Source organism: Micromonas commoda, chromosome 6 (assembly GCF_000090985.2).
Source record: "Micromonas commoda chromosome 6, complete sequence".
Lineage (NCBI taxonomy): Eukaryota > Viridiplantae > Chlorophyta > Mamiellophyceae > Mamiellales > Mamiellaceae > Micromonas > Micromonas commoda.
The window spans coordinates 455940-473216 of NC_013043.1; the positions used below are offsets into that span (position 1 = coordinate 455940).

General features: G+C 66.0%; 8 protein-coding genes across 8 annotated transcripts; 3 read left to right on the forward strand and 5 right to left on the reverse strand.

Moving 5' to 3' along the window:
* Positions 1 to 101: 101 nt before the first annotated feature.
* On the reverse strand, positions 102 to 1226 carry MICPUN_59237 (predicted protein; the record flags this gene model as incomplete). The annotated part of the gene is made up of 1 exon (XM_002503140.1): positions 102 to 1226. The coding sequence occupies one exon, from the start codon at positions 1224 to 1226 to the stop codon at positions 102 to 104; it is 1125 nt and encodes a 374-aa protein (XP_002503186.1).
* An 88-nt stretch (positions 1227 to 1314) lies between these two features.
* MICPUN_83165 (predicted protein) lies at positions 1315 to 3468 on the reverse strand (the record flags this gene model as incomplete). Its single annotated transcript, XM_002503141.1, has 2 exons — positions 1315 to 3312; positions 3439 to 3468. The coding sequence occupies 2 exons, from the start codon at positions 3466 to 3468 to the stop codon at positions 1315 to 1317; spliced, it is 2028 nt and encodes a 675-aa protein (XP_002503187.1).
* Positions 3469 to 3674: 206 nt separating this feature from the next.
* Positions 3675 to 5229, reverse strand: MICPUN_108425 (predicted protein). The gene has a single exon (XM_002503142.1). The coding sequence runs from the start codon at positions 4820 to 4822 to the stop codon at positions 3722 to 3724; it is 1101 nt and encodes a 366-aa protein (XP_002503188.1). The 5' UTR covers positions 4823 to 5229; the 3' UTR covers positions 3675 to 3721.
* Positions 5230 to 5442: 213 nt separating this feature from the next.
* On the reverse strand, positions 5443 to 6885 carry MICPUN_82395 (predicted protein; the record flags this gene model as incomplete). Its single annotated transcript, XM_002503143.1, has 1 exon — positions 5443 to 6885. A coding segment is annotated over one exon (1443 nt), but the record flags the coding sequence as incomplete, so codon positions are not given.
* A 657-nt stretch (positions 6886 to 7542) lies between these two features.
* PORC (light-dependent protochlorophyllide oxido-reductase) lies at positions 7543 to 8772 on the forward strand (the record flags this gene model as incomplete). The annotated part of the gene is made up of 1 exon (XM_002502782.1): positions 7543 to 8772. One exon carries the CDS (start codon positions 7543 to 7545, stop codon positions 8770 to 8772), a length of 1230 nt encoding a protein of 409 aa, XP_002502828.1.
* A 212-nt stretch (positions 8773 to 8984) lies between these two features.
* Positions 8985 to 11615, reverse strand: MICPUN_82956 (predicted protein; the record flags this gene model as incomplete). Its single annotated transcript, XM_002503144.1, has 1 exon — positions 8985 to 11615. One exon carries the CDS (start codon positions 11613 to 11615, stop codon positions 8985 to 8987), a length of 2631 nt encoding a protein of 876 aa, XP_002503190.1.
* Positions 11616 to 11806: 191 nt separating this feature from the next.
* MICPUN_59243 (predicted protein) lies at positions 11807 to 12695 on the forward strand (the record flags this gene model as incomplete). Its single annotated transcript, XM_002502783.1, has 2 exons — positions 11807 to 11905; positions 11967 to 12695. 2 exons carry the CDS (start codon positions 11807 to 11809, stop codon positions 12693 to 12695), a joined length of 828 nt encoding a protein of 275 aa, XP_002502829.1.
* An 829-nt stretch (positions 12696 to 13524) lies between these two features.
* MICPUN_82674 (predicted protein) lies at positions 13525 to 15594 on the forward strand (the record flags this gene model as incomplete). The annotated part of the gene is made up of 2 exons (XM_002502784.1): positions 13525 to 14328; positions 14608 to 15594. Coding segments are annotated over 2 exons (1791 nt in total), but the record flags the coding sequence as incomplete, so codon positions are not given.
* Positions 15595 to 17277: the final 1683 nt, after the last annotated feature.

Consider the following 17277-nt stretch of genomic DNA (forward strand, 5'->3'; position numbering starts at 1 on the left):
GCGGATTGGAGGGGGAACGATACGCAGCTCCCAGCGGAAGGGCCGCCGGTGTAAACTAGCTAGACTAAACTGCATTGAATTGTTGCAACCGCCTCCTCGCGCTAGTCCCCTCGGGAGTTATCCTCGCGCAGCGTCTGCCTATCCGGTAAACCCCGCTCGTTCCTGACCAGCTGCGCGAAGTGGCTGCGCTCGCCGGACCTGAACGCCGGGTATCGCCGCGGCCGTTCCGCGCTCACCACGGCTCCGCCGACGTCCTCGCAGTCAATCATCGCGTCGTAGTCGGGCGCGTGAAAGAAGACAAGCGACAGCCTGTCCCCGCCGTCGTCGTCCACCCCCGACGGCACCCCCGACGGCACCCCCGACGGCACCCCCGACGGCACCCCCGCGCGCGCCCCGCGCGGCCGCGCCATCACCCTGTGCCTCGTGGACCTCCACGCGTCGTTGGTCCAGAAACGGAGCATGTCCCCGAGGTTCACCAGCAGCGTCGCGGGCGCGTCGGGCACGTCGAGCCAATCGTCCGCGCCGTCGGGCAGCACCTGCAGCCCCTCGGGTCCCCGCTCGAACGCCAGGATCGTGACGTCGGTTGGATCCGTGTGCGCCCTGACCCGCTCCTCGATCGCGGCGCCCTTGGACCGGTCGAGGGGCGGGTACCGCAGCGCGACGAGGTTGCTGACGTGTCGACGGCACTTGTCCGCGAAGAAGTCGTCGCCCCCTTTGGCGCGAAGCGCCCTGGCGAAGATGCGGAGCAGCCGTCGGGTGAGGGACTCCATCGCGACGTAGTACCGCTCCCACGCGTCCCTGAATCCGTCGGGCGCGCCGGGCCATCGATTATCCTCGCCGAAGTAGAGCTCAGCCTGGGGCGACGCGCTCGGGTCGTAGTAAGGATCGGACCTGTCCACGGTGGCGAGGTCGACGCGGGAGCACGAGAACTTCTCGTGAAGGCTCGTCGGCCGTACCGCGTTGTCGCATCCGTCGACGGGGATGTATCCCTTCTTCAGGCTCGCCACCCGCATCTTCTCATCCAGCGGAAGCTCGAAGAATCCCCTCGACGCGGCGAGCGCATCTCGCACGAGATCCTCGGGCACGCCACCGCGGTCGGCGAGCAGGAAGAAGCCCACGTTCTCGCAAGCGGTCCTCACCGCGTCCACCACTGCCGCGGACGCAACCGGGTCGTCGCCGTCGAAGGCCGATATGTCTATCGTCGGAACCTCGAACGACACCGCCATCTCGGCTTCGGCGGGTGTGAAGACTGAACGATAATGTTTGCTCGCTGTTGAAAAAAGGTTGGTTCTGTTGTCTTGCCTATGAGTACGCTTAGCGCCGATCCGTCTTCCCGTTGCCGCGCTTGCCCGAGAAGAGGTGCTTGGGCATCTTGGTGATGATGACGCGGTCCGCCTCGCCCGTCTTGGCCCGCTTGTTCATCTTCCGCTGCGCCTTGTCCGCCAGCTTCTGCGCGCGCATCTTCTCCGACTCGTCCCTGAGACCCGCCCCCTTGCTCTTGGACGTCCTCCTCGCCACCGACACGCTGCGGCTCTTGCTCGAGTGCACCCTCGGCTTCTCCTCTCCGTCCGCGTCCATCGCGTCCACGTCCTCGTCGCCGCCGTTGCCCGCGAGCGAGCGCGAGCGCTTGCGTCCCTCCCGCACGGCGCTCGCGGACCGCGCCCTGGCGACCGCGAGCGTGGTGTCGATGCCCATCGCGCCCAGGCTCTCCTTCATTCGGGTGGTGGTGAGCCGCCTCTCCGGGTCGCTCGTGCGATCGCGACGCATCGTCGGGACGTTGTTCGCCACGCTCTTCTTCCGCCTGTGCTCTGACACCAGCTTCGCCCGCCTGGCGCGAACCTGCCCGAGCAGCTCCTTCTCCTCGTCGTCCAGGTCAGGCTCCATCTCCATCTCCGCCGCCGCCTTGTCCTCCTGGAACTTTGCCTCGAGCTCCTCCTCCTCGCGCTCGAGCTCGGCGAGTCTCTCGTCGATCTCCGGGTCGATGAAGTCGGCGACGTTCTTGCCGTTGTAAATCTCGGGCATGATGTCGTACTTCCAGTCGTCGTTGTCGAGGAGGTAGTTCTTGCGAAGGTCCGCGTTGTACACGCCGGCGCCGCCGTTTTCCTCCTGCAGCATCTTCTCCGTGACAATCTTGAGCTCGCCGCTCGCCTTCTTCGCCTTGTTTATGGCGACGGAGTGGGGGATGACGGCGGGCCTGGAGATGTTGTCCCTAGGCTTTGGCTGCGCGACGTGCAGGCGGTTGAGCACCTCGCCCGCGCGTCGGCTCGCCAGCTTCTGCTCGACGCGCGCGGCGAGCAGCTTGTCGCAGCACACGCGCTTAACCTCCATCACGCCCTCCTCGGAGAGGGTGCTCATGCACGGGAGCTCCTCCTCCTCGCCCAGGGTGAGCGCCGCGGGCCCGCGCACCGCCGCGCGCATCCCCGCGATGAGCGCCGCATCCTCCGGCTTGAGATCCTCCAGCTTACGCACGTCAACCTTGTTCACGGCGATGACCAGCGGCTTATTCGCGAAGAGCGGCTTGATGGAGTGGAAGAGGTCGGCTTGCTGCTTGATGGTGTACCCGCACTGCTCGCTCGCGTCGACGATGTAGAGAACCACCGCGCGCAAGTGCGCCATGGCGGTGATGGACTGCATCTCGATCGTGTTCCTCTCCTCGAGGGGCCTGTCCAGGATACCCGGAGTGTCCAGAACCTGCCACCGGAGGTACTTGTAGTCGGTGTGACCAACGTAGATTGACTTTGTGGTGAATGCGTACGGCTGAACCTCCACGTCGGCTCGGGTCACCTTGTTCATGAACGACGACTTACCCACGTTGGGATAGCCGCACACCAGGATCGTCCTCGTGTTCGGGTCGATGGACGGGAGGCGGGACATGTGCTGCCTGACCTGCTCGAGGTACGCGAGCGACGCGGCGTGCTTCTTCATGATGGTGCACATGCGTCCCAGCGCCGCTCGCTTGAGCTGCTTGCATCGGTAGAGCGAGTCGCCGTACTTGAGGAGCTTGACGTAGTCCTTGGCGATCTTGTCGATGATGTTTTTGGCGGTGTTGAGCTGCCCGAGCGCGAGCTTGTAGTGGTCCTTGTCGTACAGAACGTTGAGGAGGTCGCTGTAGAAGGGATGGATGTCGTCGACGCGGGGGAAGTCCTCGAGGATCTTGGAGAGCTTCTCGTTCCACGAGGTCTGGGTGTACTTGACCTTGCGCATGTAGAACTGGCGGATGCGGGTGATGGCGTAGCCGCGGTGGACCACCGTGGGGGTCTGGCGCTGCGTGCGGGACAGGACGACGTCGATGAAGTCCTTCGCCGTGGGCACCTGGAGAGGCAAACAGGTGGGCGTCGTGTGAGCGGAAAAGTCTCGGAGAGTTTTTCAGTGGCGGCGGCGGCCGGATGGAGGGAGGGAGGGCACACGAAGCGGGGCGACGCGGAGGCGGGCGCGCACCGTGGTGATCTTCTTGAAGTTGTACTGCATAGTGGTCATTTTGAAAGAGGTTCGCGCGGCGGACGCGGTCTCCTTTCAGATGGGACGCAGCGACGACCGTGCTTGGCGCCGACAGTGTCTGCGTGAGGCGCATTCGCGCCGACTTTCTTGAGGCTGTCGCGGGCGGCTTGATTTCTGCAAGCGTGTGGGCGTGAAGTTCAGTCAGAATTTTTTAAATCTTTTCTCGGACGAACGATCACCTGCCAGCCTGCGCTTTTAGTTCGACGAAAATTGCCTAATACCGTTATAATGTGGCCGTCAATGCGACAACTGCGACGGCCGCCACCAACAGACCCAGCGACGCCCAGTTCGCCACCCTCGCCTCCAAACTCGCGTCCGTCCACTCCCCCAGTACCAGCGACCACACCTGCGCGGTGAAAACGGTCGAAGACATCACGAGCGGCCACGCGAACACAGCCCCGGACGAAGATGCGCTAAATCCGTACAGGTGGATGTGAGCGGTGAACGCCACGGCTATGAGCGCGCACATCACCCCGCCGTGCGCCCAATCACGCGCCGGCGTCGACCGGAACTTACGCCACGTGTCGTTCGCCTTGAGCAGCCAGGAAGCATAGAAGACATGGCCCACAGAGTTGAACAGGAAACACAGCATCCACACCGGCATGGCGGATGCCTCTTTGGCAACCCCTCTCTCCTCGGCGTCGTCCACCAGCCCGCCGCCGAAGACGAACGAAAACTGCAGCATGGATGAGAGCACGCCGCCCGCGACGCACCACGCCATCGACTCCACGAACGTCGAACGAGACGCGCCCTTGACGGGGTCCTCAACATCCACCGCCGCCGTCGTCGTCGTCGAGGCACGGCTACCCCTCGCGCGCCCCCCGGCCTCGTCGCCTGCGTCCCGGAGGAGCCCGGCCCTCGAGGACATCGCGAACCCCGCACACGCGAGCAGGACCCCGACGACGGACCCGACGATCTCCTGCGTCGTCATGTCTGCTGCCGAGAACGCTAGAGGTAAGACGGTGCCTATGCACACGATCTGCGCCATGACGATGCTCGTGCCGAGCGCCATGCCCACCCTCTTGATGGCCTGGCCGTAGCCAACCCCGCCGAAGCCCCATAGCAGGGAGAACGCGCATATCGACCCGAGCTCCCCGGAGCTCGCCCCTCGGTAGACGTCTCCCAGGGTGCCCGCACCCACCACTCCGAGAACGAGAAAAGTGTTGAAGATGACGATGAGGATGTTGGCGACGAGCCATATCTGCTCCCATTCCCAGTACAAAGCGGCATTGACAAGGCGCGGCGCATCGGGTTTCGTGGGCAGATTCCAGCTCCCGTTCAGCAGCCCGGCGGCTACTGCTGATATCGCCCCCACCGCCGCCATCGTGTGTGTGCGCGGAAGAAAAGTGAAAACGCGTGAGATTTCGCTTGTGTTTCGCTTGACTTTGCAACAGTCAAAACACTGGCTCGAGCTCTTGTGCTCCTTCACTGACCACCAGATCCGAAGATGAGGCCCTTTAGCCGGCCCAAAACGCCCGGCTGAGCCTCCAGCGGCGACGATTTCTCCGGCGGCTTTAACACCGCCTTCCTCGCGTTCCCCGTTGCCCTGCGATGCTCCTTCTCTCGCTTTCTCTTCGTGTGCGACGAGCGAACCCGCGCCTTATCCTCCTCGCTCGACACCATCTCCTCCCGCGCCCTCCGCGCGCGTTCCTTCTTAACCGGGCGCTCGCCCTTCTCTTTGGCATCCCTATCCGACCGCTGCGAATCACCACCGCCCCCCGCGAGTCGGTCCTCACCCTTGAACTTGGCTTTGAACCTGACCGTTCCGTAAACTCCGTCCGCGTCAGACTCTTTGTACCCAAACCCAGCCGCCGCGAGCTTCTCCACCTCAGCCCTGACCCTCTCCACGCATTCCCTCAGCCGGGTCTTGTCCACGTGCCCGACGTCGTCCCCTCCCTTTCGCCTCTCGTCCCACTCGCGCTCCATCCGCAGCGACGACGACTGCTGCAAGCCGAGCTCGATGGCGGCGGCGCAGGTTTGCCGAAGCGCCTGCGCGAGCTCCATTTCCGGAAAAGCCGCCGGGTGTCGCATCGACAGCCACAGGTACAGATCGTACGCCGCGTGCGCCTGCTCCAGCACGTTGAGCTCCCCTTGGGTCTCCGGCGCGCGAGCGGGCGGGCGCTTTATGATCCGAACCCCGACGCGGCCGCGTCGAGCGAACGCGTCGGCGAAGGTCCACAGAGCCTTGGCGCCTTCACCGCCGTCCTCGACGTTTGCGGGGGCGACGGCGAACATCCAGTGGTCTTCGACGGACAGCGGGAGCCTCTCCACGAGCTTCGCCGCGGCGAGCATGCCGTCGCAGGTGGCCATGAAGTAGTGCGGCGGCAGTGACGCGTCCCGGCACAGCGCGGTGAGGGCTTCGACGAGCGTGGCACCCGGGACGGCTTCGAGGTAGCACTCGACGTGCTCCAGCGTCGGCGCAACCGAGCACCTGGTGAGGTCCACCACGGGCGCGGCGACGGCGTGGCGGAGGATCGGGAGCTGCTCGGCGACCATGGTGGTCGTGCCGCCCTCGCCGAACCCCTGACCGAACCGCCCGGCGCGCCCGGCGATCTGCTTAACCTCGGGGGGTTCCAGCAGGCGCATCTGCTCCCCGTCGAATTTTCGCATCGTGGTGAACACCACGCGCCTTATGCTCAGGTTCAAGCCCATGCCGATGGCGTCCGACGCGATGAGGACGTCGTAACCCGTGGTGGCCCTATCGTTGAACAGCTCAGCCTGCCGCGCCCTCGCCTCCGGGGGTAAACTGCCGTATATGACGCAGGCTCGTAGACCAGCCTGCCGCACGACGTCGCGCTTGAGCTGATGCACGGCTTTGCGACTAAACGCCACGAGGCAATCGCCGCTCTTCACGTTCTTGATGCTACGCAGGGGCGTATCCAGCACCTTCAGCGGCTGTAACCGCGTGTATCTGTGCACGGTGAGTTTGTCCCCGACCTCCTCTATGACCTTTTGCACCAGCGGGACCATCGCCGGGTCACCGCACAAGTGAAGCTCTTTGGCGGGAATGCCGAGTATCGCCCTGGTAAACGCGTAGCCCCTCTCCGGGTCACCCATGAGGTGCGCCTCGTCCACGACGGCCACGTCGACCATTCTCCTTATGTCCGCCATCTCCACGGTGCACGCGACGTGCCTGGCCCCGTCCACGGGTTTCTTTTCCTGGCCCGTGATCATGTTGCACGGCACGCCGTCGCGGTTGTTGAGTCCCTCGGCCACCTCCCACGCGAGCAGCCGCAGCGGCGAGCAGTACACGCCGCTGTCCGCCGCCTTGAGCTGCTGGATGGCGGAGTAGGTCTTACCGCTGTTGGTGGGTCCGACGTGGAGGTGGACCTCGCGTCGCATCGCGCGCGCGAGCGGGTACCACGCGCCGGGCTCGCGCATGTCCATGAGAACCTCCACCGGATCCTCCTCGTCCCGTCCGGCGTTGGACCCCGCCTCGTCCGTCGGGGCGGCGAAAACGGTGGATGATTCCTCGACGGAGAGCGATGCGGCCGCGGTGATGTCCGCGTCGCCGCCGTCGCCGGGTTCCGGATCGGCCCGGGATCGGTCGAGGCTCCGCGTCGCCGCCGCGTCGTGCGCACCGGTGGCCGTCAGCACCTCGCGGACCGCGGCTACGAGCTCCGCCTTCTTCGACGACCTCTTGAGCCCATCCGGCCACGGCCCCGCGGAGTCCAGGATCTCCTTGAGCTTTACGACCGTGAGCTTCTCGGGATCCGCGGCGGGCGACGTCCGCGTGGCGAGCGAGCGCCATCGGACGGTCCTCGAGCGCGTCGGCGATTCGGGAAGGGAGGACCAACCCCCGACAGCACTCGAGCGGCGAGCCCACAGCCCACTCGCCGCCTCCGACCAGCTCGACGACGCCAATCGTCGCCGAATGAGCAGTGCCGCGATGCGCATCCCCGTCGCCTCTGATTACCTCCGCCCACCGGCCCACCCCCGCAGGCTGCAGTGCCGATTGGGGCAAGTTAATCCGAAGTTAATCCCTGAACTCCCTGCCAGTTTCCGTCCTGTCGTCACTTTCGTTCGCGCTTTGGATAGACCACGATGGCCCGCGCCCTCCTCCAAACGGCGATCCCCGCGACTGGCGCGCGATGCCCCGCGAGATCCGCACGAGTCTCCCGGGTCGTCCGCGCCGCAGCTCGCCGTTCGAGCGACTCGAGCGACGCAGCCCTGGGCCGCCGCGACGCCGTCGTCGGCGCGGGTGCCCTCCTTATGCTGACGACGCGCGTCGCGCCCGCGACGGCCGAGGACGAGGCCCCCGACGCGGCCCCCGAAGCCCCGGCGGTTCCAAAGTACGGCAAGCCCCGCGTCGTCATCACCGGCAGCAACTCCGGCATCGGCTTTGACGCCGCAAAGAAGCTCGCGAAGAGCGGCGACTGGTGCGTCGTCCTGGCCTGTCGCACCGTCGCCAAAGCCGAGCAGGCGAAGGCTTCGATGCGATCCGAGTTCCCGTCCATCGATCCGAACGACGTTCAGTGCTACGCGTGCGACCTCGGGGATATGGCGTCGATCAGGCGATTTGCCAAGGATGTCACCGCGGAGGGGCCGGTCGACGCCCTCTGCCTCAACGCCGGGCTCGAGTACAGCGGAGATCCCACCGTCTACCGCACCAAGGATGGCTTCGAGGAGACGATTGGCGTCAACCACCTCGGACACTTCCTCCTCGCCAACCTACTCCTGCCCGCGCTGGAGAGCAGCGAGAAGCTGGCACACCCGAGGATCGTGGTCACGGCGTCGGAGGTGCACGACCCGGCGTCCGCGGGGGGCAGCGTGGGGAAGGGCGCGACGCTCGGCGATCTCGCCGGACTGGAGCGCGACGGTAAAAATTTCGAGATGGTGAGCGGAGAGCCTTACGACGCGGATAAGGCTTACAAAGACAGCAAGCTGTGCAACATGCTGTTCTCCTACGAGCTGGAGCGTCGTTTGCAGGCGAGTGGGAGCAAGGTGACGGTCAACGCGTTCGGTCCGGGACTCATCACCCGGACCGGACTGTTCCGCCACCAGCAGCCGCTCTTCGTGAAGGCGTTTGACTTGATCACAAACACGTTCAACGTCGCCGAGTCGGTGGATGGCGGGGGTAACACTCTGCTGTACATGCTGACGGACGAGTCCCTCGAAGGTGTGGGTGGCGCGTACTACAGCAACACCATCTCCCCGGGCTCGTCACCGACGGGACACGCGTTCATCGTGCAGGAATCGAGCGAGGAATCGAAGGATGCGACAGAGGCTCGAAACTTGTGGAGGTTGTCGGAGAAACTAGTGGGTCTCGCGTAGAGACAGCGGGAAGATCCAGACTGCCAGATGTGTGAAAGTGTTTTGCCTCCTCATCCCGATTGCGGGTGGCTAATCCCGCGCGCCGCCGTCAATGTCTAATAAGTCATAAGTCTCCACGTTGGCTCGAGCACAGCCCGTCATTCGAGCCCCCGCCTCCGTCATCACTCCAAAGGTCTGTCAGTTGTAGTCGTCACGGGATTGAATCGCGTCGCTCACATCCCGACGCGCATCGTGATCTTCCCCTTGGCCCACTGCGCCGTGTCCCTCAGCTGCTGGTCCTGGTACTGGTCCTCACACTCGCGGATGAGCTCCACCCAGAACATGTTCTGCTTGAACAGCTCGCCGACCCCGTCCATCGTGTCCGCCATGTCGCCCATGACGCCCACCATGGCGCGAGTCACCGCCTCGTCCCTGTCCCCGTCCTTGGCAACCTCCGCGATGAACTGCAGGACATACACTGCGTGAGACTTGAGCTGCTCGACCTTACTCTTGTCATCCTTGAACCCCTGGAGGAGGCCGGCGTAAGCCTCGAAGATTCCGTTGCGGAGCATGTTGTTGTACTCAATCATCTCCTCGTCATCCTTGGGCGTCTGCAGCGAGAGCTGCTGGGCGCTCTGGAGCATGGGCACCACGTACCCGACGTACTTCTCGAACGCGGGTCCGATGGCGAGCGCGATGTCGCCAAAGCAGGACAGAATCGGGGGCTTCACCGAGCGGTGCAGCGCGGTGGACTGCAGATCCTGCAGCAGCTGGTACACGATGCCGTCGCAAAAGGGCAGGATCTTTGCATCCAGCGCGCGGCACAGGTCGCCCACCACGCCCACGGTGACGTTGCACACCTCGTACTCCTCGTGATTCTTGAGGCCCACCTCGATGAACGGGTAAAGCGCCTGCATGTACTTTTCAAACTGATCACCGGTGGCGTAAGCGAGGGCGCCGACGCAGAGCATTGCCTCCTCGTGCACGGTGGCTGACCTCGCCCCGAGCACCCTGAGGAGCATCTGCATGATCTGGTCTCCGAACTGGATGATCATCATCTTGGTGGCATCCTCTCCGGAGAGCTTCTGGACGATCGTTTGGAGGGTTCCGCAGAGCAGGCCCTGGACTTCGCCGATCTTTTCCTGAGCCTCGGGCCCGAGGCCCGGCTGCGAGAGCGCGGCGAGGGTCGTCTCGAGCTTCTGAAGCACCATGGGCACGAGCTGCTGGGTGATGGGCGCATTCTGCTGGGTGGACGCTCGGATGATCTCGTTGAGGGACTCGTAGCACTCCATGCGGAGGGACTGCTCCGCATCCGGACGCTCCGACGTCTGCAGCAGGCTCTGCACGATGCCCTGAAAGTAAGGCGCGAGCGCCACGCGCATGGGGTTCTGTTCATCGTCGTCGTTCGCGCACGACGTCGCGAGGCGCAGGAGCGCGTAGCACACCTTACCCGCGACCAGGGGCTTATCCTGCAGCTTCTCGACGAGAATCTTGAGGATGTTGTCGAGGTTGCCCGGGTTGACCACCGGCGACTGAGCCTCCCCGACAAACTCAAACACGCGTCCGATGGTCCACGCCGTGGTATCGCGCACGTGGGTCTTAGGGTCGTTGAGGGCGTTGAGGAGGAAAGGGAGCGCCTGCGCGGCGACGGGCGCGAGCTTGTCCGGGTCGGGTCCCTCGAGGATAGATCCAAACGCAAAGGTGGCAGCCTCGCGGAGTCGCCACTCCTGCGAGCCGATGTTGCCGGTGATGAAGGGCATGACGTGGTCGACGACGGCGTCCTGCACGCACGTGGCGACGAGGCCGAGGCACGTGCCGCCGGCCATGGCGAGGTTCCACACGTCGTCGCCTTCGTCGAGCTCGTCCTCGTCCTGCTTGGTGAGGGTCTCGAGGAGCATGGGCACGAGGTGGGGAAGCGCCTGCTCGACGAATCGGTGGTAGACGATCTGGTGGTTACCCTCGCCCGCGTCGGCGATGTCATCCTGGCGGCAGACCTCCTCGTCGGCGATGGCGGACCAGAACTCGATCGCCTGCAGCGCCACGGACTCCTCGTCGCCCTTCGTCGCCTTGACGGTCAGGTCGAAGATGGCGGTCATGTACGGCTGAAGCTTCTCGTAGTAGTTCTCCGCGGCTCCTACCAGCACCTCAAACGCAGCCTGCCTGACGCGAACGTCCGCGCAGACGGTCGCCTCGCACGTCACCTGCATGATGTAGTTCCTCTCCTGCTCGCGTTCGAAGTTACCCTCCGCGAAGTACATGGCGTTGACCAAGGCGTTGGTCGCGGCTAATCGGATCTCGTTGCTCTCCTCCTCCTTCCTCATGCCCTGCACGATGGCGGTGAGCATGGCGTTGACGTCCGCCTCCTGCAGGTGCTCGTGCTCGATTTCCTCGCAGATGTATCCGAGTGCCTCGAGGGTGGACTGGCGCTTGCCGGGATCGCCGGTGGCCATGTTGTTCTGGAGGTCGGTGACGAGCGACGGCCAGAGAGCCTTGGGCATCTCCGCTCCGGCGATCTTGGCGATCACCTGCGCGCAGGTGTGGCGGATCTCCTGCACGGGGGAGCCGAGCTGGTTCCAGACGCACCCCTTGACGGTGTTGCGGATGTTGGCGTCCATGGTGACCCATTTCTCCTGCTTGTCGGCCTTGACGGTCTCGTCCCTGGCGTCGAGCGCGTTCTTGAGGATGAGACCCGCCAAGCGTCGGGAGTCGAGGGGCTTGGCCTCGGTGGCGACCTCGTTAGCGAGGGACTGCAGGAAGGCGCCGAGGTTCTGCTCCTGCGCTTGCTTCAGCTGCGCCTCCGCAGCCTCGCGCGTCGCGGCGTCGGGGCTGGTGGTGGCCGAGAGGACCGCGGTGATGTCGGCCATGTTACCCGCCCGCGCTCTCCCGCCCTTCAAAAAGGTGAAACACCGGTGGGGAACCGAACCCTACTTGGTGCGTAGTGCGCCTGACGATCGGGGTTCCGATCGACCGAGCGCGGACGTGTCTCGCTCGGACGGAGGATCGCACGAGCCTGACTCGCGTGGAGTTCGCTCCGATTTCCGCCTTGGCGTGGTCGATGTCGACCTGCCGCTGGTTGTGGCGCCCGGTGGGAGGGTCGCGTCGAAGGGGAAAGGCAGATCGGGGGAAAGAAACGAAGAGTGGAGGCTGCACCGTGGTTCTCCCAGCAAATTTTCCTGACTGCTTCTCATACGACACGATTTTCCCGTCCCTCCGAGGCTCTTTTGCGCTCCGTTGGCACCCGAGACGATTTCTGGGCACCGCCACTGTTTCGGGGCGCCGGCATGGAGTGCCTGCGCCCGGCGCTCAAGAAGCGCAAGAGGTACTCCCCGGATGATCCGGAGGGAGTCGTGGGTGGGTTCACGACCCCGGTGACCCCGGCTGGAGCCCCGAGCGACGCCGGCGATAGCGTCCCGGGGATCACCCCGAAGAGCGTGACGTTTAAGAGGGGGAGCAAGTGCCAGAGGATCGTCGGCTCCGCGGACCCGAAGATCGACAGGACCCCGATCGAAATCCCGTGCCACTGCGACGGCTGCGGCAAGTACATCCTCACTGCGAGGCACAACTGCGACGCGTGCGAGGATTACGACCTGTGCGCCCCTTGCTACGCCTCGTTGGTCGACGGCACCTTGGAACACGAGCACGACGCGTCGTGCTTCGAGGTGAAGGACTGGACCGAGGAGGAGGAGGAAGCGGCGCTGGAGGAGGCCTCGCGCTCGACGGCGGCGCACGCGACACCCGCGAGTGATGGCACCGGCGGCGCGAGGCCCGACGACCGAGGGGACGGGGACGGGGTAGAGACACCGGGAGGAGGAGGAAGGGACGGGGTCGGGGCGGTGCTTTTCCAGACGCCGACGAGCCAGGCGCCGGCGATTGGGGACGGCGGGGCACAGCTGGCGAAGGGTGGAGAGGGTGTCGCGGACGCGAACGCGAGCTCGTCGCGGTGAGTGACGCGCTCCATAGGTAGACGGACGATTAGCGAAGTAGCGACGTGGTGTCGCGCTTGAATAGCACGTTAGCGGCGCGACGCAAACTCATCATCTCGCCACCACCTTGTCGAAGGAAGTGCATGCAGACCGAGATTTCGCCCGTCATTAATTGATCCGATGCCGAGCAGGTCTCGCGGCGGCAGGGGCGGCGGGGGCGGCGGGATGGGACCCTCCGCGCCCTTTCCCGGCAGCCGCGGCCCCGGCGGGCGTCTCACCTCCGGCCAGAGGCCCGTCACCGAGGGCACGCGCATCGCGATCGACGTCCAACTGGCGCGGTTCAAGGCGTCCGACGAGGAGGAGATCGTCTTCCCCGCGGACATGAGCAACCACGATAGGGCGGTGGTGCACGCCGAGTGCAAGAAGCTGGGGCTCAAGTCGAAGAGCTACGGAAAGGGTGATAACCGTAAGGTTCACGTCACCAAGCCCAAGGAGTTCAAGCCGCAGGACCACGAGGTGAGACGTCGCCCATCCTCTCCCGCGGGATGCGTTATCGAAATTTCGGCACCAACCCTAAACCCCCGAACGCAATCTCCGCCCCATCCCGCACCCACCGCTGACCTCAATCGACCGCGTCGTTCCGCAGGAACTGCATCCTCTCGACCTTCACCCCGAGTCCATCGCGGCGCTCGCCGATCATTTCGCGCGCCATCCCCAGTCTCAACGCGAGCTCGAGATCGCAGCCGAGGGATCGCTCGAGTCAGCCTGGGACGAGGACGAACCCGAGGACGGGCACGGGCACAAGCGCGGCAGGCACGCCGACTCCCACAAGGGGCCCCCGCCGCTGAAGATGAGACCGCACGCGAGCGTCACCCCGGAGCAGGCGGCCGCCGGCGCCGCGGCTCTCGCGCGGAGGATCGCGTCGGACCCGGCTCTGGCGGAGATTCAGCGAAAGAGAGCGGCGCTCCCGGTGGACGAGTTCAAGGGTCAGATTTTGGATGCGGTGGCGCGTAACCAGGTTGTGCTGGTGGCGGGCGCCACGGGATGCGGCAAGACGACGCAGGTTCCCCAGTACCTCATAGACGACGCGTGGGGCAACGGGAGGGGCGCGACGATCATGTGCACGCAGCCGAGGCGAATATCGGCCGTCACCGTGAGCGAGCGCGTGGCCAACGAGAGGGGCGAGAACATCGGAGCCGGGAGCGTCGGATACCAGATCAGGCTCGAGACCAAGGCCAGCGCGGACTGCGCGCTGATGTTTTGCACCAACGGCGTGCTGTTGCGCAGGCTCACCAGCCCCGGCGCGGACAAGATGCTGGAGTCGCTTTCTCACATCGTCATCGACGAGCTCCACGAGCGCGACCTCTTTGCCGACTTTCTCACCATCGTACTTCGGGGCGTCCTTGCCAGGCACAGGCACCTGCGGCTCGTGCTGATGTCCGCGACGGTTCGCGAGGATCTGTTCAGCGACTACTTCGGCGGGTGCCCCGTCATAAGGGTCCCGGGATACACCCACCCGGTGGCGGATTACCACCTGGAGGACATTCTCAGCCTGGTCGGATACGGCGGCGGCGGCGGCGGCGGGGTCCACGACTTTGTTTACGCCGCCACGGCGGACCCGGACTCGCCCGAGGGTCAGGCCGTGCAGGCTGCGGTCATGCGCGCGTTTCTGGAGGGAACCGACGAATCCTTCGATTCCCTTCTGGACACGGTCCGCGGGGTGGGCGCCGCCGGCGGCTACGGCGAGCAGGCCCTGGTCGGCGTCGCTCACGCCCAGACGGGCGCCACGGCGCTGATGGCCGCGGCGGGGAAAGGGCGGCACGTGGAGGTGTCGCAGCTCATCGGCATGGGCGCTGACCCGACGCAGAGGTCGCGGGACGGGTCTTCCTCCGCGGACTGGGCCCGTAGGTTTGGCCACGAGGACATCGCCCAGACCCTGGACGCGGCTGAAGACGAGATCAGGCGACTGAGCGCGATGGAGAATGCCTCGGCGCAAATGTCGCAGTATCAGATCCAGGCGGACCCGGACGAGGTTGACCTGCAACTCGCGCAGGAGCTCATACACTGGATCCTCACGCACAGGGCTGGTGAGATGCAGACGGCGCACGGTGGACCCGCGGGTGCCGTGCTCGTGTTCCTCCCAGGCTGGAACGAAATATCGCAGCTCCGCGATAACATGGCGGCGGACCCCAGGTTCAGCGACGGCACCACCCTCGTGCTCCCCTTGCACTCCATGGTCCCGCCCCAGGATCAGAAGAGGGTGTTCCAGCGCCCCCCGAGGGGCGTGCGCAAGGTTGTCCTCGCGACCAACATCGCGGAAACCGCGGTGACCATCGACGACGTCGTCTTTGTCGTGGACTCTGGCCGGCTCAAGGAGAAGTCGTACGACGCTCACACGGGGGTGTCCACGCTTCAGGCGGCGTGGATCTCCCGCGCGTCCGCGCAGCAGCGACGCGGGCGCGCCGGTCGCGTCCGCCCCGGCGAGTGCTACCGGCTGTACTCCACGGCGAGGATGTCCTCCTTTGCGGACTTTCAGCTGCCGGAGATGCAGAGGTCGCCGCTGGAGGAGCTGTGTCTCCAGGTGCGGATGCTGGCGGAGGCTTCAAGCCTCGGGGGCGAGCGCGGGGGCGGCGCGGCCGCCGTCGGGATGGGCCAGGGTTCCACCGCCGAGTTTTTACTTCAGGCGGTCGAGCCCCCGATCCCCCAGGCCATCTCGCAGGCGGTGGCGCTGCTTCAGGACATCGGCGCGATGAAGGACGACGAGGGTCTGACCCGGCTGGGTAGGCACCTCGGCGAGATGCCGGTGCACCCCCGCGTGGGTAAGATGCTCCTGTACGCAACCTTACTCGGAGTCCTCGATCCCGTGTTGACGGTGGCGTGCGCATCCGCGTACAGGTCCCCGTTCGTCGTGTCCGTGGACGGGGGCCGAGAGGGGGGCCGGGCGGCCCGGCGGGGATTTTCCGACGAAGCCGGGGGCGGCTCCGACCACCTCGCCGTCGCCCGGGCGTTCGTCGGGTGGGAACAGGCGAGGGCGCGCGGCGGCGGCGGCGGCGAGCGGCAGTTCAACACCCGCAACTCGCTCAGCGGCGCGACGCTCAACATGCTTCGGGGTATGCGGCAGCAGCTGGTCTCGGCGCTGTCCTCGCGGGGTTTGGTTCGTAACCTCCGGGACGCGTCCGGAAACGCCGGCGCCGGTTCCCTCGTCAGGGCCGTGCTCGCGGTGGGCATGTACCCGCTCATGGGGCGGCTGCTGGTACCTGGCGCGGGGCAGCAGGCGGGCGGGGGCATGAAGGCCACGCTCGCCACCCTGCGCGGCGAGAAGGTCAAGATCCACCCGCACTCCGTCAACTGCAAACTCCACGACCAGGTCCCGAGGACCGGGCCCGACGGCGCCGGTAAGCCCGCGCCGGTGCTCGTCTGCTTCGACGACATCACCCGCGGGGAGAGCCAGATGTACGTCAAGGAGAGCACGGTGGTGTCCGCCGCCGCGCTCGTCCTCGTGGCGGCGTCGCTCACCGTCGAGGCGCTACCCCCCGTCGACCTTCCCGACCACGACCCGACGGACCCGAGCGACGTCGCGAACGCGGCGGCGGCACGCGACGTCGCGCAGCGGGAGCAGGACGCGTCGGGCGAGGCGGTCCTCGTGGCGGACGACTGGCTCAAGTTTCGGGTCCCGCTCGCGGTGCTGTCGCAGCTGGCGTGCCTGCGCATCAGGCTCGCCAGGGCGTTCGCGGCGAAGGTGCGGCGGCCCGACGGGGCGCTGCCGATCGAGCTCGACGCCGCGCTGCAGACGGCGGCGACGGTGCTCGCGAGGGACGGGGGCGCGGCGCCGAGCGCGGGGACCGGGTTTGGGAGCGGCGGCGGGTTCCAGGTTGGCGGCGGCGGCGGGTTCCAGGGCGGTGCTCGCGAGGGGGACTGGAACTGTCCTCGGGGCTGCGGCGTGGTTTTCGGGTCGAAGGCGGCGTGTTTTCGGTGCGGGGCGCCGAGGGGATCGGCGCCCGCACCCGGCGGTCGCGGCGGCGGGAACTTTGGCGGCGGCGGGAATTTTGGGGGTCGGGGTCGGGGCGGGCGAGGGGGTCGGGGCGGGCGAGGGGGTTTCTTTCCCCGCCCCAGGAACGCGCGAGCGCCGATGCGTGGCGGATTTCGCCAGGATCGATTGAATAAATAGTCTACCTACGGCGCGCTGAGACTTACGCAGTCGTCCCGATCGTCGACATCTGCCATCCCTGCCTGTTCAGGAACGATTTTCTCGCCGCAATCATCGCCGCCGTGGGTTTGGGCTCGAAGAACACCGGCACGCACTCCTGCGGCGCGGCGTAGTAGGGGAACACGCCCCCGAGGGCGTTCGCGTTGTCGTTCCGCGTCCTCGCCCCGAAGCCGTCGCCGTCGCCGGCGGTATCGTCGCCCAGCCTCTCCAGATCGATCTCGCACTCGTCCTCCGCGCGGAGCAGCGAAGCACCCCGCGCCGTCAACCCCGCGTCCATCAACCCGTCCATCACGGACCCCATCGCATCGTCGTCGCGGGTGTCCCGGGGGTCGGGGCGGGATACCGACGTGGATGCCGACGTGGATGCCCTCCGCTTCGACGTCCGGGGCGTCGGGA